Here is a 16,036-nt window from a genome sequence, read left to right as displayed (position 1 = left end):
ACAGGGCGGGGTTCAGACCCAGGGCCTCAAACTTAATGATGAGTTTGTAGGGTACTATGGTGTTGAATGCTGAGCTATAGGCAATGAATAGCGTTCTTACATAGGCATTCCTCTTGTCCAGATCGGATAGGGCAGTGTGCAGTGCGACGGCGATTGCATTGTCTGTGAATATATTGGGGCGGTAAGCAAATTGAAGTGGGTCTAGGGGTGTGAGGTAAGGTAGAGGTGATATGATCCTTAACTAGTCTCTCAAAGCACTTCATGATGACAGAGGTGAGTGCTACGGGGCGATAGTAATTTAGTTCAGTTACCTTTGCTATCTTGGGTACAGGAACAATGGTGGCCATCTTGAAGCATGTGGGGACAACAGACTGGGATAGGGAGCGATTGAATATGACTGTTAACACTCCAGCCAGCTGGTCTGCGCATGCTCTGAAGGGCTAGGGATGCTCTCTGGACCGGCAGCCTTGTGAGTGTTAACACGCTTAAATGTCTTACTCAGGTCGGCCACAGAGAAGGAGAGCCCACAGTCCTTAGTAGCTGGCCGCGTTGGTGGCACTGTGTTATCCTCAAAGCAGGCGAATTAAAGGTGTTTAGCTTGTCCGAAAGCAAGACATCAGTTTCTTGTCTGTAGACCCTGCCACATACGTCTCGTGTCTGAGCCGTTGAAATGCAAATCCACTTTGTCTCTATACTGACGTTTTGACTGTTTGATTGCCTTACGGAGGGAATAACTACACGGTTTGTATTCAGCAATATTCTCAGTCACCTTACCATGGTTAAATGCAGTGGTTTGCGCTTTCAGTTTGTGCGAATGCTGCCATCTATCCACGGTTTCTGGTTTGGGTAGATTTGAATAGTCACAGTGGGAACAACATCTCCTATATATTTCCTGATAAACTCAGTCACCGTATCTGTGTATTTGTTGATATTATTCTCAGAGGCTACCCAGAACATATCTCAGTCCATGTGATCAAAACAATCTTGAAGCATGGATTCCGATTGGTCAGACCACCATTGAATATTCCCTAGCACAGGTACTTCCTGTTTGAGTTTCTGCCAATAGAAAGGGAGGAGTAACTGGCTTCATCAATAAGTGCATCGAGGACGTCGTCCCTACAGTGACTGTACGTACATACCCCAACCAGAAGCCATGGATTACAGGAAACATTCACACTGAGCTAAAGGGCAGAGCTGCCGCTTTCAAGGTGCAGGACTCTAACCCGGAAGCTTACAAGAAATACTGCTATGTCCTGCGACGAACCATCAAACAGGCAAAGCGTCAATACAGGGCTAAGATTGAATCATACTACACCGGCTCCGACACTCGTCTTATGTGGCAGGGCTTGCAAACTATTACAGACTACAAAGGGAAGCACAGCCACGAGCTGCCCAGATGAGCTAAATCACTTCTATGCTTGCTTTGAGGCAAGCAACACCGATGCATGCAATGAGAGCATCAGCTGTTCTGGACGACTGTGTGCTCACGCTCTCCATAGCCAACGTGAGTAAGACCTTTAAACAGGTCAACACACACAAGGCTGCGGGGCCAGACGGATTACCAGGACGTGTGCTCTGGGCATGTGCTGACCAACTGGCAGGTGTCTTCACTGACATTTTCAACATGTCCCTGATTGAGTCTGTAATACCAACATGATTCAAGCAGACCACCATAGTCCCTGTGCCCAAGAACACAAAGGAAACCTGCCTAAATGACTACAGACCTGTAGCACTCACGTCCGTAGCCATGAAGTGCTTTGAAAGGCTGGTAATGGCTCACATCAACACCATTATCTCAGAAACCCTAGACCCACTCCAATTTGCATACCGCCCAAACAGATCCACAGATGATGCAATCTATATTGCACTCCCCCTGCCCTTTCCCACCTGGACAAAAGGAACACTTATGTGAGAATGCTATTCATTGACCTCAGCTCAGCGTTCAACACCATAGTCCCCTCAAAGCTCATCACTAAGCTAAGGATCCTGGGACTAAACACCTCCCTCTGCAACTGGATACTGGACTTCCTGACGGGCCGCCCCCAGGTGGTGAGGGTAGGTAGAAACACATCTGCCACCCAGGGGTGCTTGCTCAGTCCCCTCCTGTACTCCCTGTTCACCCACGACTGCATGGCCAGGCACAACTCCAACACCATCATTAAGTTTGCAGACAACACAACAGTGGTAGGCCTGATCACCGACAACAACGAGACAGCCTATAGGCTCCCCCCCAACCCATCTTTTACGCTGCTGCTTCTCTCTGTTTATCATATATGCGCAGTCATTTTAACTATACATTCATGTACATATGTACATACTACCTCAATTGGCCCGACCAACCAGCGCTCCCGCACATTGGCTAACCAGGCTATCTGCATTTTGTCCCGCCATCCACCACCCGTCAACACTTCTTTATGCTACTGCAACTCTCTGTTCATCATATATGCATAGTCACTTTAACCATATCTACATGTACATACTACCTCAATCAGCCTGACTAACCGGTGTCTGTATGTAGCCTCGCTACTGTATATAGCCTCGCTACTGTTTTTCACTGTCTTTTTACTGTTGTTTTTATTTCTTTACTTGGCTATTGTTCACCTAATACCTTTTTTGCACTATTGGTTAAAGCCTGTAAGTAAGCATTTCACTGTAAGGTGAACCTGTTGTATTCAGGGCACGTGACAAATAAACTTTGATTTGATTTGAAAATGGAGTCGTGATCAGATTTGCCGAAGGGATGGTGGGGGAGGGCCTTGTAGGCATTTCGAAAAGTTGAGTGGCAGTGGTCCAATGTTTTCTCTGAGCGAATGTTACAGTCAATGTGTTGGTAGAACTTTGGTAGCGTTTTCCTCAGATTACCTTTGTTAAAATCCCTGGCTACAATAAATGCGGCTTCAGGATATGTGGTTTCCAGTTTGTAGTTCTTTGAGGGCTGTCGTGGTATCAGTTTGAGGGGGAATATACACGGCTGTGACTATGACCGAAGAGAATTCTCTTGGGAGGTAATATGTTCGGAATTTGATTATGAGGTACTCTAGGTCAGGTGAACAAAAGGACTTGAGTTTCTGTATGTTATCACAATCACACCATGAGTAGCCCTTCTTGTTCCCGGAGAGATCTTTATTCCTGTCTGCGCGATGAACTGGAGCCCAACTGGCTGTACGGACACAAACAGTATATCCCGACAGAGCCATGTTTCCGTGAAGCAGAGTATGTAACAATCCCTGATGTCGCTCTGGAAGGAGATTCTTGCCCTGAGCTCGTCTACTTTATTATCCAGAGACTGAATATTAGCAAGTAATATACTCAGAAGCAGTGGATGGTGTGCGTGCCTCCTGAGTCGGACTAGAAGTTTACTCCAAATACCTCTTCTCTGCCAGCGGTGTTTTGGATCAGCCTCTGGAATAGTTACATTTCCCTGGGGTGTACAAACAAAGGATCCAATTCGGGAAATTCGTATTCCTGGTTGTAATGCTGCTAATGCTGGTGAGTTACCACCGCTCTGATATCCTGAAGTTATTTCAGGTTATATGTAATAATACAAAATCATTTCTGGGCTAAGAATGTAAGAAATAACACTTACAAAAAAAATGGTGCAAAGTTGCTTAGGAGCTAGAAGCACGGCTGCCCTATCTGTCGGCGCCATCTCACCATCAATCACTAGCCTGCTATTCAGTGGAGTGGGTTTGTGGTCCAAGTCTGGGTTTAAGGGTCTCTTTTCTAAGCTTAAAAGGATAAACATTCAACATCATGGGCCATAAAAGGTTGAATACATTGGCCACGCTGTCAATCCAGCATGACTTCTGCAGTGTTCAAAACAACTGGAAACTCGGAACTGGGAAATCTCAGACTTCAGTGAGTTCAAGACAACTGGGAACTCAGAAAAAAACAAGCTCCGACTGGGAAAATATGGTCATCTAACTCGGAATTCCAAGTCAGGAACTCGGGCCTCTTTTCTACAGCTCCAACCTGAAGATCACTGACTTCATGATTTGACCTTGTTTTTTTCAGAGATCCCAGTTGTCTTGAAAGCACCATAAATCCCGGGATTGCCAGACTTTGATTACAAAGTTTCATGACAGAAATTGCCCACGAAGGACCGCCGCAACACCTTCCAGTTCAAGTGAGTACAGGACAACAAGGTGAGTCAAAAATGTATTGTATGCTGCTGCATAAATGATGCAATATGCCAGGGAGACATGTATACTGTAGATAAGAATGTAATACTAAGTGGGTGTAGTAAACTGTTAGTAGCCCATATGCCTCACCCTAATCATTTGATGCACATGTAGCCTTTAAAGAAATGTAATCATTGAATATTGTAAGAGCTTTTGTTGTCTGCTTATATGCCTTCTTTATTTATCCTACGGTTCTGACTTGGTATACAGGGAGAATAATGTAAGAACGGCCAATGTTCTGAATTCTGTCGCTGTACCTTTCAAAAGTGCTGAGCAAATAGTTATATTGACTACGTCCATCCTAGCTCGCTCATTTATGTCGAAATTACGGATTGCCTCTTATTCGCTTGTCGTCCCCTTATGCCATAGTTTGTACATCTCAATTGTCAACAGAAACAACATTTATTTGAGTAAGTCAGCCATATCAGCTATGTTTTTTAAAAGGCAGTAAATGAGGCTGAATGAACTGTTTCGCTGCCACACAAGGCTCTGAAGATAGCCAGGTGTGGCAGTGTTACTGTAAGGATTCACTCCATGGTGCTGAAAAGAAAGCTCTGCTGTTGGGACAGCTTTATGTAGGCCCTGTGGGCACCGTTTGTCACCGTTATAGTGCAATTAATATATTGTTTAGTGTTGTGTAGCGGCTTTGCTGGCACGCATCTAAAAACATTTTTTGTGGTTTGCCCCAACAAGATTTACATGCAAAACCACCACTGAAAACAGCATTTGCAATCAATGCATGTAGGCTTAATCAACTAATGGCCATTAATGGCAACAAAGGCTGCAAACCCCGTGTGGCTCAGCTGGTAGCACATGGCACTTGCAACGGCAGGGTTGTGGGTGTGTTTCCCACCAGTGAGCAGTATGAACAAATATGAAAATGTTTGCACTTACTACTTTCTGTAAGTTGCTCTAGATAAGAGTGTCTGCAAAATAACTGAAATGAAAATCACTCAACATGTTTTCAGTGTAGGGCATAAAGTATTCTACATATTTTATCAGAGAATGTCCAACTGTCTTTCACAACTCGAGAAGAGGAAATGGTGCCATAGTCAAGTGCGCCTCTGGGCTCATCATCACACCAGAGATACGGGATATAATGACGAGATGCTTGTGTCTCCATCCTAACAATGGATTCGTTGTCCACAGAGCGAAATGGTGGGCCGTCAAAGTCCCGCCTGTTCCTTTGTTTGGATTGATGGATACATCTCGTTGTTTGAATACGTTTTTCAATATTCTATTATGGGCGTTAACATCAACCACATGTATTCAACGGAGAGTGAGATGTTATGCTAGCCTAATGAATATGCATAGACCGTCTCGAATTTCAACAGGGACAACTCTGATATGAAGTATTTTTTCTCAAAGTTGCCAGGATGTAATGTGCATCACACATATCAATACACCCCTAGCAACCTAACCATTTCAAAACGTATATTATATCAAATAAGTCTCACGTATCAAAATAGCAATTCATTTTTATCTTGACTAGATTTGACACTCTCTCATTGCCCCCCATACAAAAACGCCTCTCTTGATTAATAATGAATGATCTGCTTAATGTGGACAGATCTTGGGCAGAGTAAACCCTCTCACCTCTTCCTCTCTGGACACACTTTGCAATAAAATAGACAGTCCTCATAGATAGAGGACTCATCTTTGTATTTGTGCCTTTATGGCTTCTGTGACAGGAATCTCCATTTTAAAGTAGTAAATGTTATTTTGTTTGAAAAATGCATAAAGCTAATATTGGTGATTTACTACCACCTGCAGTGCTTACTACCACCTGCAGTCCTGAATCAAAACGTGTGTGTCATTAATTTATTGTAACCACTAGATGGCGGTGATATAGCTTAAAGCCGTTGACAAACCATAGGCAACACAATTTGAAGAACACAATGCTCTGATCACTGGCTGATTGTTCCCAGCCCATAGGAATCCCCACCCAGTTGACAACTTTAAAATGGTGGAAGCCCTCAATGGCAATGTCCATGCTAAAACGGGTTATATCCAGCTAAGGTCCTCTATCTATCTGTCTATATATCTCTATGATAGTCCTCCAGTTATGAGCTTCCACGCCATCCTGGGTTTGAACTGTGAACTCATGTTTATGAACTAAATAGAGTTAGGCCTAGGTTAGGCTACTTCACTAATGTCAAACAACTTGGGAATCAATTTGAGTTACACATCAAAACAGTTTTATCATCATTCTGTATGGTTTATTTGAACTACATAGTGTATATCATAGATAATGAGAAATTGCTTGGTATTAAAGGAAATATATTATATTTGTTATCTGATACATAGTTAAAACCCAGTACATTTTGTTGCTAGAAAAGGCGTTTTACAATGGTAAGAATGAACAAAGCAGAGAAACATTTCAGTTGGCAACATCATAATAGGGGTTTATAAAAGTTAATAAATGAAAGGACTGCTTAATTGCTTACCATATATTTTCCATTGGTTACACTTGTACTGTATGCACACCTCTGATTAGCTCTTTTAATTTATATGTAAAAGCACATTTGTTTATAGAAACGGCAGATTATAGAAACAGTAGTAAACAAACAGTTTTCAGTGGAAATTAGCTACCAAATCAAATGTACAGTAGCCCTAGGAATCAATCTGCGGGTCAATTTTACTGTTCTGTCCTTCTGAAATGTTTGAACACCATTGTGGGTTTGTTGTAGGATTCTTGTTTTAGAAAAGATCTGTGCTCCAAAGTGAAGCAAATTGAGGCATCTCTTTTTGTTATCCCATGGGTCATGGCCTAAATATGGCAGAGGTTCCACTGAATTGATACAATTGATGTTACTCCACTTCTGTTTTGTCAAGACTTTCCATGTTGCATTCACTTGGGGGTTATGTCAACAGATTTGATAAAGATACCTCCTCTTCTCTTCCATTTTATGCAACTTCCACTTTGACACTCAACACTTCCTGTTCTCAACAGAAATACAAACTGCACAAATGGCTGAATCATTACTTGTGTGCTTTGTTAAATACATAAGTAGCTAACAATAACACACTGAAGGACCTGAATACATTGTCTGCTCTGCTGCATACAGTACTTATACAGGCTTTAACAATTGTTTTTAACAAAACTAAGCAACAAATCTTTGATGGCATTGTTCAAAATAATAGAGTAAGTGATCCCTTCATGTATATTGGACGGTCATATCAGTGTTGTGGTGGAGCCTTGGACACACACAGGACGTTTTTATAGATCTGAAATCAAAGTGGAGGAAGACATTTCAAAGGCAACATTCATGATGTCATTACGTTACAGAGAATGTCACACTAATTATATTCTCTGGCATTTGTGTCTGCGATGGCACTTGGGTGGCAAAGAGGAGCAGGTGCGTGTTAAGGAGAACACTCCGTAAGAGGATAGCAGGAGGTCCATTGCTGTATAAAAGCAGTAGCTTAAATGTACTGAAGGAATGTCATTTGAGTTGTCACCATAATAAATGATTGTAGTCAATAAGGACAAAGTTATTTCTTTACACCTGGAATAGTATCATCATCAGCATTCATTCTATCCGAATCAAGCAGTGTCTGTGAAAACTCCAAGTCTATTCAGTGATGGAACACACATGCTGGGGGTGAGGAGTCAAAACAACACAGTCTTCCAGCCTCCATCGCCACACTGGCCAACAGCTGTGATCACTGGCTGACGTGAACATGCAGACCTGACTTAACCAGGTTGGTGAAAGGGGGAGGACATGGGGTGTTGGGGTCAGGGATTGATCATATGGCTGCTGGAGTGATGTGATGTGCTGGTTAAAGCAAGCTGGTCTAAATTTGTCCACCACCCAAGTGGTTGTGGAGTGGACAGGCAGAGTGAAGCAGTTACACTGGTGTCACATAGTTCCCTGGGAAAGTCCCAAAGGCATGTGTCCTTTTTGACGTACCTAAGGAAAGAGCAGAGCACATAATAAAGTAAAAGGTTGTTCTCTCATACTGTACACTTTACAAATACTGTATGAAAATTAAACCCAGTCATCTGAAGTCATACTTGTAATGTCATGTGATGCCCAATAGAGGGCGCACTTCATTTGTCTTCTGAATGTAAGGTTTGTGAAAATTCCTTACCTACAAACCAGCCATCATCACACTTCTCCATCACTTGTACTATGTCCCCCTCTCTCAGTTCCAGCTCATCTTTGTTCTGTGGTCTGTAGTTGTAAACTGCTTTGTATCTGAGTGAGAGAGCACAGGCCAGGGTTTTGGATTTGATTTTGGGCAAGATTAATAGACTGTGGCAATGAAGAATGAGAGACACTACCTCAATTATGTATTATAAAATCACATTTTGATTGATTCGATTTTTTTACTCACGGTTGGTGCTGCATCACTGTTGAGCCAGCATTGTTGGTCGTTTGTGGTTTGGGGATATTGGTCGGGGCTGCTCCTCCCCTGTGGGCAGATGGTGATATCTGATTGGATGGTGAAACAGCTCTGCCAATGGAGTTGTGCAAAGCCGGGTGTGCTCCTCCCCAGTGGTTGTTCTGGGTGGTGGGGAATGCAGGCCCAGAAGTGGGGTGTGGCCAGGGATTGGGTGCTTTTTTGGATAGTGAGGGCTGGGGGGATGAACGTGAATGGGAAGCTACAGCCCCATGGGGTATGGGTGAGGACGGCTTCAGGGGGGAATATCCTGGTTCAGGGCTGCGGGTGGGGGGGGTCAGACTCAGAGGCGAGCGGGTCAAAGGCGAACAAGGTGAGTGTAGAGGGCGTCCTGGACTCATTGGCTCTGGGGATGTGGGTGACATGGGGCATGCAGGGTAGTCATCAGAGGATGATTTGGTGCGGGGTAACTTGTTAACCTGGACGTAGTTGGTGGGGAAGATGCCACTCCGGCTGGTCCCTGGGATCCGGCCCTCCAGCCACCTGTCATCCACACGCCTGGTCACACAGATCACCTCGCCCTTAGACAAGAGATTGGAGGACAGATATGGTTCAAGACATAAGTATCATTCAGATATCAGGTACAGTAGTCGTCCAGTGTTTCCCCTTTATCAATTTAGTAGTGGTGTCCTACCACTGCTAAACTGTTGCCACTGCTGCAAGAAATGTTATAATGTTTTGTATATATACAGTGCCTTCGAAAAGTATTCAGACCCGTTGATGATTTCCACATTTTATTACCTTACAGCCTTATTCTGAAATGTACTAAATTGTATTTTTCCCTCATCAATCTACACACAATATTGCATAATGACAAAGCAAAAACAGGTTTACATAAGTATTCAGACCCTTTACTCAGTACTTTGTTGAAGCGCCTTTGGCAGCAGTTACAGCATCGTGTCTTCTTGGGTATGACTCTACAAGCTTGGCACACCTGTATTTGGGGCGTTTCTCACATTCCTCTCTGCAGATCCTCTCAAGCTCTGTCAGGTTTGATGGGGAGCATTGCTGCACAGCTATGTTTAGGTCTCTCCAGAGATGTTTGATCGGCTTCAAGTCCGGGCTCTGGCTGGGCCACTCAAGGACATTCAGAGACTTGTCCCAAAGCCACTCCTGCATTGCCTTGGTTGTCTGATTATGGTCATTGTCCTGTTGGAAGGTGAACCTTCGCCCCAGTCATCTTTGCCTCGAACCTGACTAGTCTTCCAGTCACTGCTGCTGAAAAACATCCCCACAGCATGATGCTGCCACCACCATGCTTCACCGTGGGGATGGTGCAAGGTTTCCTCCAAGCGTGACGCTTGGCTTCAGGCTAAAGAGTTCAATCTTGGTTTCATCAGACCAGAGAATCTTGTTTCTCATGGTCTGAGAGTCTTTAGATGCCCTTTGGCAAACTCCAAGCAGGCTGTCATGTGCATTTTACTGAGGAGTGGCTTCCGTCTGGCCACCCTATCATAAAGGCCTGATTGGGAGAGTGCTGCAGAGATGGTTGTCTTTCTGGAAGGTTCTCCCATTTCCACAGAGGAACTCTGGAGCTCTGTCAGAATGACCATCTGGTTCTTTGTCACTTCCCTAACCAAGGCCCTTCTCCCCCGACTGTGCCTCGACACAATCCTGTCTCAGAGCTCTACGGACAATTCCTTTGACCTTATACCTTGTTTTTTTTTCCTGACATGCAGTGCCAACTGTGAGACCTTATATAGACAGGCATGTGCCTTTCCAAATCATGTCCAATCAATTGAATTTACCACAGGTGGACTCCAATCAAGTTGTAGAAACATCTCAAGGATGATCAATGAAAACAGGATGGACCTTTCCTCAACTTTAAGTCTCGTAGCAAAGGGTCTGAATACCTATGTAAACACTGAAAGGTTATTATTATGATTTTTTTAGTGCAAAATTTCAAAAAATCTGTTTTCTCTTTGTCATTATTGGGTATTATGTGTACATTGTTGAGAAAAAATATCAATTTTAGAATAAGGCTGTAACTTAACAAAATGTGATAAAGTCAAGGGGTCTGAATCCTTTCCAAAGGCACTGTATATTTCTGCCGAGACACACTTTTAAATGGATAGTCGTTGGCTCGTTGACTGGAAGTCTATGGGAACCACTACCCTTCCCACCACTGCTTGGGAAGTGGTTTCGTAGGGGAAACTCTGTGTCAATGTTGCAGGGTATCTCAGTGAATTAAACCCATGCAATGTGAGAAATACGGCATAGGTACAATACTGTAAATGATTAAAGATTGAAAATGAGAATCAACGTCCTAAAGAGTACATCGTAGGATGCTCACTTTGCGGAAGGACAGCTCAACAGGCAGGTCTGCATTGAAGGAGAACAGAGCCACTGCCTCTCCATAGTCCAGCACCTGGATTGTTGGAGACTTGATGGGCGTGGGCTTCTCTGTAGGAGGAACAATCTGGGGGCAGAAATGAGAGACGGGTAAGATTCAGAATGACATGTGGAGCACTTCATATAAGATCCATGCTCAGAAGTTCGATGGATTCACACCAACCTCCACATAGGTTGTGGGGAAGATACCGGCTCTTCCATGATGCTCTCCTTCAAACCAGTTGGCGTCTACCTGCCTGTGGATGTAAACTATGTCCCCCTTCTGTAGAGACAGTTCCCTAGGAAGAGGAGAAAAAAAGGTCAAACTATGGCACGATGGACATCTATTAGATTAAAGGAAGAGTTCTGCTTTTTTGTAATCCTCTGTTGGAAGGGTTTGTTTCTAGTAACTCTGTATTAACATTTACGTTATTGGGCTTGCTGAGAAAAACGGTTTAGTACAATTACATTTGGCCGTCCTAAATGTGATATAATTACGATGTGTGCTTCTTTTTACTGACAATATTGTTCAACGGATGTGTGGGAGAGCAAATGGTTTGCAGGCGATCAGTAGGCATTATAACTCACTTGGGTGACTGAGCCTGGAAAGTGAACTTGGCTCGTGCTGCTTTCATCTACATAAACACAAAACAGTTTATCGGCAAGATGGAAAGGAAGTTTGCTTTTCACAAGGGCACAGGCATCTTTCTCCTTACAGTTGTTGATAGTTATAGCAAGATCCTAATCAGGGCAAGTTCAGCTAACAGACAATAAAACAATATACTACATGGCGGCTGGTAGCCTAGTGGTTAGAGCGTTGGACTAGTAACCGAAAGGTTGCAAGATCGAATCCCCAAGGTAAAAATCTGCAATTAACCCACTGTTCCTAGGCCGTCATTGAAAATAAGAATTTGTTCTTAACTGACTTGCCTAGTTAAATAAAGGTAAAAATGAAAAAAAAATATATTAAATGGTCCTGGATGTCCGAGTCCAGCTCAGCCTCAAAACAACTCAGCTCAGAGAGCAGACTCCTGGCCAATGCAACACAGTGATTGGAAGGAATTAAAATCAGTCAAATTATACAAAAGTATAATACCCCTTCAGATTAGTTGATTCAGCAATTTCAGCCAGTCCCGTTGCTGACAAGTGTATAAAAATCGACCACGCCGCCATGCAATCTCCATAGACAAACATTGGCAGTAGAATGGCCCATACTGAAGAGCTCAGTGACTTTCAATGTGGCACTGTCATAGGATGCCACCTTTCCAACAAGTCAGTTTGTAACATTTCTGCCCTGCTAAAGCTGCCCTGGTCAACTGTAAGTGCTGTTATTGTGAAGTGGAAACCTCTAGGAGCAATAATGGCTCAGCCGTGAAGTGGTAGGGCTCACAGAACGGGACTTCCAAGTACTGAAGCAAGTAAAAATCCCCTGTCCTCTGTTGCAACACTCACTACCGAATTCCAAACTGCCTTCCGGAAGCAACGTCAGCACAATCACTGTTTGTCAGGAGCTTCATGAAGTGGGTTGCTGTGGCCAAGGAGCCGCACACAAGCCTAAGATCACCATGCGCAATGCCAACTGTCGGCTAGAGTTGTGTAAAGCTCGCTGCCATTGGACTATGGAGCAATGGAATTACATTCTCTGGAGTGAGGAATCGCACTTCACCATCTGGCAGTCCGATGGACAAATCTGGGTTTGGCAGATGCCAGAAGAACGCTACCTGCCCGAATGCATAGTGCCTGTAAAGTTTGGTGGAGGAGTAATAATGGTATGGGGCTGTTTTTCATGGTTCGGGCTAGGCCCCTTAGTTCCAGTGAAGGGAAATCTTAATGCTACAGCATACAATGGCATTCTAGACGATTCTGTGCTTCCAACTTTGTGTCAACAGTTTGGGGAAGGCCCTTTCCTGTTTCAGCATGACAATTCCCCGTGCTCAAAGCGACGTCCATACAGAAATGGTTTGTCAAGCTCGGTGTGAAAGAATTTGACTGGCCTGCACAGAGCCCTGACCTCAACCCCATTGAACACCTTTGGGATGAATTGGAAGGCCGACTGTGATCCAGGCCTAATCGCCCAACATCAGTGCTCAACCTCACTAATGCTCTTGTGGCTGAACGGAAGCAAGTCCCCGCAGCAATGTTCCAACATTTAGTGGAAAGCCTTCCCAGAAGAGTGAAGGCTGTTATAGCAGCAAAGGGGGTATTATTGCCCATGATTTTGGAATGAGATGTTCAATGAGCAGGTATCCACATACACTACATGGCCAAAAGTATGTTCATAAATACAGATTCCTTACAAAGCACAAAAGCCTACTGCAAGGAACCTCACTCCTCAAATATGATCGCTACTTTTTCCAAAACGTTCTGACATTGTGTACAACACAGTTACCTATAGAGGTTGGATATCCCAATAACCAAGAAAGAGAAATACATTTACCTGCTTCTCCAATCTCTTGGGTGGGAACTCCATGGCTTCAGGTGCAGGGGAGAGGCGTTCTACTGTAGAACAGCATGAGGAGGTGGAGAGAAAAACAGGGGTTAGTGAGGAAACAAGACAGATGGGTCAAACTGGTGTAGGGCATTCCACGGTAACCGAATGGCACTGAGACTCAGATGTTTTATTTAAAATGTATGCCAAACAAAAACCATTGATTTCAAAGTTTAACAAACCATATAACTCTATGCACAAGGACTACACTTAACCATTTACACTTAACATTTGACAAAAACACATACTGGAAGAACTGTGCAGATACAACGTTTGGTTACAGAATTTTGGTAAATCTCCCTCAGTTGTTTATATGACCATGTTTTTCAAAAACTACTGCACATAACAGTAGAGTAGTGTAGAGTTCAATACAGTACTGTAAAGTGGAGTATAGTTCAGTACATTAGTGTACTCAACTCTAGTTCTCTACTGTGTACTGTACTCTTCACTCTATTCTACAGTACAGTACAGGATTGTACTGTACTAAACTTTACTTTTCTGTACTAAACTTCTCTTTACTGTATGGTGCTGTGCTGTCCAAACTTGTGAAACACAGACGTCTATGATTGGTTCAGATTTGGTCTGGTCCGGACAAAATCTGAACCAATCATGGACATCTATGTTTGGGGCAAATTAAGACAAAAAAATTACGTCCGTTGACGTTAAAATCAAGGCCAGGACGGACTGACCAAATTTCAACTACGTTTCAATGTCCATGGACGTTCGGTGTTGGTCGGTGCTCAGTGGGTGAGTATGCTTGTTACAGTAAATGGAAAGAGAGGGGGTTCATGGGTAGGTGTGAGTAAGAGCCGGGAGAGGAGACATCATTGGAGAGAGTTCTGTCACCACCAGATGACAGAAAGACAAATAAAACAGTTATCAGCTGAACATAACAGTAAGCTAGTGGAAGGGAGGACAGTAGCAGGTGGCCCAACTGTGGTTTGTGACTATGATTTCCGATTGTAGCCTATTCAAATTGCAGAAATTCCATTACCGATTTTTCCCGAAATGCTGTTACAGATTTGGTAACAGAATTTTGAGTTTTAATCACTTAATTCATCAACAAAATTGATATCAGTAAAAACACTATAACCAATTGAAAGGTCTACCTTCACTTTTTACTTCTGTGAACTTCCATTGTCCTCCCTCCTCATGAGGGAGATAAATTAGAAAATATCTTCAAGATTGTGGGTTTTTGGTAACGGAATTTGAAGGCACAAGGCAATGTTTTTTAAACTTACAGAAGGCAAAAAAAATATTCTAAACGAATTATAAGTATTGGTATTAGTTGGCAGTCGTCTTTACTTCAAAATTATTGTGTTTTGATGTATATCTAGTACCTTGAAATACATTTTTGTTTGATGTTTTCTAAGACCCCTTTTCCATCTCTTTGACAAGAAATCAAAGCCTTTGCTTATTCCAAATTCTTGGAATGGAAAATGGAAAAAAATGTATATATGCCTTAATTTCTCTAAAATATTGACTCTTAGCTTTCATTTGACATCCAATTTGACATGCTCATATGAACTTCACATGTTGGTGCTCATGGGTCCTTTTACATGACCTGTAGCAGAATCACAATGTTTATCAGTATATTTTGTAAAGCCTACCAATCCAGCTTTTGTTTCTTTAAGAGTATAATTATATCAAGCCAGTGGGAAGATATGTAAACATTCAACGGACCCTCTCCTGTTCAATGCATGTTATTGTAGCCTTTTCCTGTAGTCAAATGACCTAGTGGCCTCAAGGGTGGAGTGTTATTCATATTTCTCATGATTTCATAATAAAACATCCAGTGTTCTATGTCAAACAGTTTTGTTATATTTCAGTCATCGGTGATGTATATAAAGTGTAATATTGGGATGTAAACTCAAAATGTAATACATTTCAACTCTATATCTGACACGGTACAGGTGTCTTCTTTTTTGTTTTGTTTCCAGATTTGTTTAAGACAACCAAGAAACACTCTGTGTGACCCTGATTTAGCCTACTGCAGTAAAGGTTATTAAAAGACGCCAAACTTTTGGGCTGGCTCTTGGACTAATCTCCAAGAAAAACAGTTGGATAAAGCTAATCTATAATTAAGACTTCTGGCCCGCAGTTCCTATTTTTTGTGCTTCCTCCCCACCCTGACACTACAGATCTTTCCATACTAAAAGTAAGAAACCTCTCCTCTCTCTAACCCAGATCAGATTCATATCAAATTCGTTCAGACAGATCAGGTAACAGACTACAGGAAATCACAAGGAATCAAAAGACTTCAACAATAGTCCCGTATTGAATTACTGTATTCCGTTAGTAGAGGCTGCTTTTCCATGGACTTTTCACTGATTCGATTATATAAAGTACACTACGGTATATACATTACATTATGTATTTTACCCACTTTTAAATTAAGCAATTCCTATAACAGAATTCAAGTACATAGCAGTATTATGCCCAACCTACTGTTACTAGTCTTTACTGAACTATTTTACTGAGACTGCATGTTGAGCGTCAAGGATCATATTACCTCTACCTTACCTGCCACCCTAGACCCACGTCAATTTGCTTACCGCCCCAATAGATCCACAGACGACACAATCGCCATCACTCTGCACACTAGCCTATCCGATCTGGACAAGAGGAA

The 16,036-nt window shown here is 42.8% G+C and overlaps 1 protein-coding gene across 3 annotated transcripts in view; it reads right to left on the bottom strand.

The window, feature by feature from the left end:
* Nucleotides 1-6,375: 6,375 nt before the first annotated feature.
* Nucleotides 6,376-16,036, bottom strand: part of LOC106585608 (vinexin) — a 53,995-nt gene continuing 44,334 nt past the window's right edge. For 2 of the 3 annotated variants that reach the window (XM_014172014.3, XM_014172012.3), the window contains exons 14-20: nt 13,357-13,418; nt 11,508-11,554; nt 11,104-11,218; nt 10,882-11,007; nt 8,523-9,109; nt 8,277-8,383; nt 6,376-8,095 (exon numbers count right to left, since the gene is read on the bottom strand). In XM_014172014.3, coding sequence (XP_014027489.2) covers nt 8,034-8,095; nt 8,277-8,383; nt 8,523-9,109; nt 10,882-11,007; nt 11,104-11,218; nt 11,508-11,554; nt 13,357-13,418 — 1,106 coding nt within the window. In that variant the 3' untranslated portion in view covers nt 6,376-8,033. The remainder of the gene's footprint in view (nt 8,096-8,276; nt 8,384-8,522; nt 9,110-10,881; nt 11,008-11,103; nt 11,219-11,507; nt 11,555-13,356; nt 13,419-16,036) is intronic. The other variant, XM_014172015.3, reaches the window with a different exon arrangement.

Source organism: Salmo salar, chromosome 24 (assembly GCF_965601325.2).
Source record: "Salmo salar chromosome 24, fSalSal1, whole genome shotgun sequence".
Taxonomy (NCBI): domain Eukaryota; kingdom Metazoa; phylum Chordata; class Actinopteri; order Salmoniformes; family Salmonidae; genus Salmo; species Salmo salar.
Note: the sequence above shows the minus strand (reverse complement) of the source record. Positions and strands in the feature narration are given on the sequence as shown.